Raw genomic sequence first — 6,534 nt, forward strand, 5'->3', positions numbered from 1 at the left:
AACTAACCAGAAATGTTATATTTGTATATAAACCAGACTTGTTGTGGGTTTTTTTTAGCCCGGAACCTCTTCCCGGGCTGCGGGGGCAGCACCGGGACCTTGTCTGAGGAGCAGCGCGATGACTGACAGCCGAGACAGCCAATAGGAGACGAGAGTTCACCCGTTGAACCAATGAGCGGTGAGGGGAGGCGGGGCTACTTGCTTCCCGGAAGTGTTGGGGGGCAGCTGCTGGGTGGGGGTTCAGGGAGGCCGCAGCCATGTCGGAGAGGAAGGTGTTGAACGTGAGTTGGGGGGGGTTCCCTGATGGAAGGGGGGGTCTGTGGTCGCTGTGGGGATCCCCCAAGTCGGGCTGGTCCTGGGGAGGGTTCCCTGATCTCTTGAGGTTGGTCTCCAGGCTTGGGTGCTGGTCGGTTGTGGGGTCCTGAGGCGGAGAGGGGGTCCCTGAAGGGGCTCTCAGAGTGGGAAGGGGTGGAGATCCTCAAGCTGGGGGTTCCTGGGAGCGCTTGGAGAGTGTTGAAGGGATGAAGCCCTAAAATTCTGCCAGGGTTGTGGGGTGAAGGATGGACACCCAGCCACGGAGCAGTGACAGGGAGTGATGGAGAGGGTGTTTGGCACTTGAGGCTTGGGGACACGCTGGCTTTGCTGTGTGGAGCTGATCCCTGAGGCTGCCAGGGTGCTCAGTGCTCTGGGTGACTGTGCCCAGCACACACACACGTCTCTCCTCTGCCTCTCTAGAAATACTACCCACCAGACTTCGATCCTGCTAAGATCCCAAAGCTCAAGCTCCCGAAGGACCGACAGTACGTGGTGCGGCTCATGGCCCCCTTCAACATGAGGTAAGAGGGGCTGTGCAGGACAGAAGGAATCAGCTGCAGGGGAGAGGAGTTTGCATAGCAGTTTTTTACCCTCCAGGCTCTGCAGGGGACCTGCTGCCAGCAGCTACTGGTGGTGACACAGACCAGAAGAAAAGGGATGAGGGAGAAGGAGGAGACACTGTGGGTGGTTTGGGGGTTGTTTGAAGAGAGGTGCTGAATCTCCAAAGGAGCAAATAACCATGGCTCAGAACCTGGGCTGACCCAGCCCTAGAAACTTCTCTTGATCAGTTTATTCCCTTTGTCTGACATGTTCTGGACTTTTCTTTCTCCCTTTCTAGGTGCAAGACGTGTGGTGAATACATCTACAAAGGGAAGAAGTTTAATGCCCGGAAGGAGACTGTTCAGAACGAGGTGTACCTGGGTCTCCCCATCTTCCGCTTCTACATCAAGTGCACACGTTGCCTGGCAGAGATCACTTTCAAGGTGAAAGAATATCCTGTGTTTTCTGCTTTCTTGGATTTCTAGGGAGGTCCTGTGGACCTTACTGGGTGCTGACCCCACAGGGAAGGGACGTCCCAGCAAAGGCTGAGTCTCAATGTGGGCTTTTTGGGTTGTCTCTTCCCTTATTGTGGCAGTTTGGAGTTGGGAAGTGTCTCACCCATCCCTAGGTGGGCTGCAGGACAGCAGGTTGTTCAGCCTGGAGAGGAGAAGGCTCCAGGGAGACCTTAGAGCAGCTTCCAGTGCCTGAAGGGGCTCCAGGAAAGCTGGGGAGGGACTTGGGACAAGGGCAGGGAGAGAGAGGACAAGGGAGGATGGATGAAAAGTGGCAGAGGGAGATTGAGGTGAGACATGAGGAGGGAATTGTGGAGTGTGAGGGTGGTGAGAGCCTGGCCCAGGTTGCCCAGGGAAGCTGTGGCTGCCCCATCCCTGGCAGTGTTGAAGGGCAGGTTGGATGGGGCTTGGAGCAACCTGGGCTGGTGGGAGGTGTCCCTGCCCATGCAGGGGGTTGGGATTGGATGATCTTGAGGGACCCTTCCACATCAAACCATTGCATGAGTCTATGATCAGCTGGAGCAGAAGAGCAGCCCTGGGTGATTGTCCCTCTGTGATGTGAATGAAATCAGGAAAAGTTTGTGGGCAGCTCTGGAGGTGGCCCCAGGATGGCTGGAGCAGGATTCTCCCCATGCAATGATTTTCCCATCCTGCTTCTTCCTCAGACAGACCCTGAGAACACAGACTACACCATGGAACACGGAGCCACTCGCAACTTCCAAGCTGAGAAGCTCTTGGAGGAAGAGGAGAAAAGAATGCAGAAGGAGAGGGAGGAGGAAGAGCTCAACAATCCCATGAAGGTAGGAAATTGGTTTAGTTCTTCAGGCTCCCAAGGTCCTGCTGAGCTCTGGGCAGGCAGGAGACAACTCTGTGCCCTCAGGTTTCCTCCTGGGCTGGAACCACAGGCTGCATCTTGCCCCGTTCCTACTAAAACCCAAAAATGAGGATGATGATGGTGATCTTCTCAGTGCTGCCTCCCTGTGCTGAGTGGTGCCGGATGTTGCTGGCAGGCTCTGCTCCCTTCACACAAACCTGACTTTCCTTCTGGTCACCCAGGTCCTGGAGAACCGAACCAAGGACTCCAAGCTGGAGATGGAAGTTCTGGAGAACCTGCAGGAGCTGAAGGAACTCAACCAGCGCCAGGCAAACGTGGACTTTGAGGCCATGCTGAAGCAGTACAAGGAGTTTGAGGAGGAGCAGAAACGCAAGGAGCAAGAGGAGGATGAGGAAGAGATGAAGTGAGTGGGCTAGAAGGACTCATGGGTGTGTGTGAAACGTGCCCCGTGGTCCTGGCCAGGCAGGGCTGGGCCTCACCCTTCCCTCAGCACCCCAAAAGCACATCAGGAGGGGTCCTGCCTGAGTTCACAGAGGTTGGGTGGGTGGGATGTGGTCCTGAGAGGGCTGGGAGGGGGTTGGGGAAGGTTTAAGTGTTTGGGGAGGGGAGAGAAATGTTGGGGGAGGGGGAGGTGGTGGGGTCAGGTGTGTCCTCACCTGCAGGGAGCATTTCTGCCCCTGGCTGAGGCTGCTGGTCTGGATGGGAGGGCCTTTTGATAAGGGCAGGGAGGAAGAGCACAAGGGGGGATGGATGAAAAGTGGCAGAGGGAGATTGAGGTGAGACATGAGGAGGGAATTCTTTGCTGTGAGGGTGGTGAGAGCCTGGCCCAGGTTGCCCAGGGAAGCTGTGGCTGCCCCATCCCTGGCAGCGTTGAAGGGCAGGTTGGATGGGGCTTGGAGCAGCCTGGGCTGCTGGGAGGTGTCCCTGCCCATGCAGGGGGTTGGATCCTGAGGATCTTGAAGGTCCCTTCCCACCCAAACCAGTCTGGGCTTCTCTGTCCCCATATGTGAAACGTGACATTTACAAGAGCCCCGGGAAGGCAGATCCCATCCTGGATTCCAGCTGCCCTTCCAGCAAACAGCTCGGGGCTGGTCCTGCTCAGCATGGTGAGGGGGAGGGGACCCATTTGTGCCCCCCCCCTTGGTGTCCCCTCCCCCTGCAGGGCGATGCTGGAGCAGGCCCAGAACCGGCGGCTGCTGCCGGACTCCGACTCTGATGAGGAGCCAGAGAAATCCCGCCCGAAGGCCGTGGTGCAAACTAAACCTACAGACATCCTGCAGGAGGTGAGAGGGGCAGAGGGAGCCTCTTCCCCCCCCCCAGATCAAATCCACCCCCCTGCCCCTTGCCTGGTTTTGTCCCCTCTGTGTGTCACGCTGGAGCTCTGTCATGCATGAGCAGCTCCGAAAGCCTGTGTCCCTGTGCAGTGGGCTGGAAGGGGACAAGGGATCAGGGGGTGATTTTAGACAGTGTCTGCTGACAACAGAGCTGGGGAAGGGGCTGGAGCACAGGTCTGACAAGGAGCAGCTGAAGGAACTGGGGGATGTTTAGCCTGGAGAAAAGGAGGCTCAGGGGAGACCTCACTCCCTACAGCTGCCTGAGAGGAGGCTGGAGTGAGTTACTCCAGTGACAGGACAAGAGGAAATGGCCCCAAGTTGTCCAGAGGAGGTTTAGATTGGATATTAGGAGAAACTTCTTCCCTGGAACGGTCTCAAACCCTGGCCTAGGCTGCCCAGGGAGGGGGTGGAATACCCAGCCCTGGAGGTGTTTCCAAGCCCTGTAGATGTGGTGCTGAGGGACACGGGTCAGCACTGGACTGGGTAGAGCTGGGTTAATTGTTGGACTGGATGATCTTTAAGGTCATTTCCAACCAGAACAAGTCAGTGACAGAGGCTGGGAGGGAGCTGCACCCCCCATCTTCCCTTTCAGCTCAAAGAGGACAGACTCATGCCTGGGTCTGAAAATGCCAGCTCTGCCATCCCTCCCTGGGACAGCCCCTCCTCTGCTTCTGTTCTGTCCCTTTTAGCTCCGTGCAGAACAAAAGAGCTTTCAGTGCCTGCAGGGATTATCCCCACAGACAGGCCCCTGCCCTGCTGCTCCCCCCGGGGTCGATCCCTGTCCCTCTCCTCCCCTGGATGAATCAAAGCTCCCATCTCTCTGAGCTGACCTGGGGTTAATCTGAGCAGTGTTCCTTGGCCCAACACTAATCCTGGGGCTGGGGGGAGTTTGGTTGGAGGGGCTGAACCACCTGCAGGCGCAGCCCTGCTGGGCAGGGATCTGCATCTACCTTCTCCTTTGCCAGCCAAGGGGCTGTGCCAGGCTGGGTTTAACTGTCCCAGGCTGTGGGACATCTGTCTCTGAGGGCTGGTTTGCAGCTGGTTAGATCCATATCCCTGTTGCAGATCCATGTCCATCCCAGTTGCAGATCCAAATTCCAGTTGCATATCCAACCCTTTTGCAGATCCAAATCCCAGCTGCAGATCCATATCCATCCCAGCTGCAGATCCATATCCCTGTTGCAGAACCAGATCTATCCCAGTTGCAGATCCATATCCAACCCAGTTGCAGATCCATATCCCTGTTGCTCAGCTCATGCCAGTCACTGCAGGGGGGGGGAGGATGCCTGCTTTGGCAGCTGTCCTCATGTCCCTTGTGCTTTGTCCTGCTGGTTTTACTGCTTCTCCCCTCTCCTCCTGCCTCTCCTCTGAGGCCAGAGCACCCTGACACCCCCACTCTGCTCTGCAGGACCCACAGCCCCAGAGTAAGAAGCTGAAGATGGAGACTTGGGAACGGAGTGTGGGCAAATTGAACACCAAGGCTCAGCTGGCTGGGCTGGTCACTGTGAAGAAGCAGAAGACAGATCCTGCCCTGGATAATGGGACAGAGAACCAAGTCACCACTGGTAACTGCAGTGTGGGGTTGGGGTGGGCAGGGCTGGGCCACCAGGAAGGGCTTTTGGCAGCACCCAAGTGGTGTTTGGCTCCATCTTCAGAGCCTGAAGGCTCCCAAAGTCCTTATTGTGGGACAGATGGGGCCCTGATAGTGTAAGCACAGGGGGTTGTCCCAGTTTCCAGATGTCCCGATGGAGGAGAGGTTCCTTCCTGGCCCTTGGCAGGAAGCCAAGGCCTTGGAGACAAGAGTCTCAAGGCCAGAAGCTTCAAAACAACATCTCAGTGTGTAGATAGGACCCTGGGAACCGTCACAACAGCGAGATAGGGATGAAAAAAAAAAATAAAATGGGAGACTTGCTTTGGTTTGGGGCCTGATTAGAAAAACCTGCCAAACTGTTGGGAGTTTGGAAGCTTTAAAGAAGTGAAATGACCAAGCAGAAAGGCTTTTGTGCTGGAAACGATGCCATGCTCATCATTCATTGCCCCAGGAAGCTGGAGGATCCATGGATTTGGGGAAGGATCTGATGAATTGGTTGGTTCTGGGCTGACTGGTCCTAAGCCTTTGGGTTAACCAGCCTTGCTGCCATCAGGGGATCCCTGGGCAAGAGCAGCTCTCCCAGTTGCCCCATTTTTGACACATTTTCCCCAGCCACCTGCTCCTGGCAGCCAAATGATGCTGAGGGAGCTGCTTGTCTTCCAAGGATTTGGAGCTCCCTGCCCATAAGGCTGCCTGGGGCTTGCAGCTGGTTCCTCTCTCCCTTCCCAGTGGCTGACACCTCCTGGGGGTTTTGGAAGGAGAGGAGGGGGTGTTGGAGGGAGAGGAGGGGGTGCTGCCAACCTTGGCCCAACCTTGCTCCTTCCTTCCTGCAAAAGCAGGAGGCTCCAGCTGAGGGAAAGTGGGAGCTTCTTGTCCGCTTGATTTAACCTTCCTATTCCCCATTGATACTCCAGCTGGGAGGGTGGGATGAGGCACTGGTGGGAATGGGGGACTTGGTGAGGGCCTTACCTGATGGTGTCCAGCTCTTGCTCCTCTTCCAGGCTCGTTTCCCACAGCAACAGACACCACCACGTCCTCACTCAGCTTGTTGGGGGCGTATTCGGACAGCGAGGACAGCGCCAGCGACTGAGGAGCCACCAGCCAGCCCAGAGCAGGGACAACAGGCTGTGTGTGTGTCCCCCCCCTCAGCTGACAGCAGCTGCTCTCCAGAGCCCCCCTGCAGAGCCAGGGCTTCCAGAGCCATCTGGTGTCACCTCCCTGGGGTGTGTGTCTCCATCCTCCAGCAGGGATGAGGCTGACACCACCAGCAGAGACAGCTTCCTTGGAGGAACTGGTGGGAAGCCCTAACACTGCCCTGGCTGTGGCCAAACCCAGGAGCACAGCATGTCCCAGCCCTGCTCCCAGCCTGTGTTTGGAAGTACCAGGGCTGGGGAGGAGTCTGGGGGT

General features: G+C 56.9%; 1 protein-coding gene across 1 annotated transcript; it reads left to right on the top strand.

Moving 5' to 3' along the window:
• The first annotated feature begins 256 nt into the window (after positions 1-256).
• On the top strand, positions 257-6,217 carry CCDC94 (coiled-coil domain containing 94). The gene is made up of 8 exons (XM_010004501.1): positions 257-281; positions 736-836; positions 1,154-1,298; positions 2,033-2,167; positions 2,424-2,605; positions 3,365-3,485; positions 4,945-5,110; positions 6,129-6,217. The coding sequence occupies exons 1-8, from the start codon at positions 258-260 to the stop codon at positions 6,215-6,217; spliced, it is 963 nt and encodes a 320-aa protein (XP_010002803.1). The 5' UTR covers position 257.
• Positions 6,218-6,534: the final 317 nt, after the last annotated feature.

The sequence above is a fragment of the Chaetura pelagica genome, unplaced genomic scaffold (genome assembly GCF_000747805.2).
Source record: "Chaetura pelagica isolate M959 unplaced genomic scaffold, ChaPel_1.0 scaffold439, whole genome shotgun sequence".
In the NCBI taxonomy this organism is placed as follows: Eukaryota; Metazoa; Chordata; class Aves; order Apodiformes; family Apodidae; genus Chaetura; species Chaetura pelagica.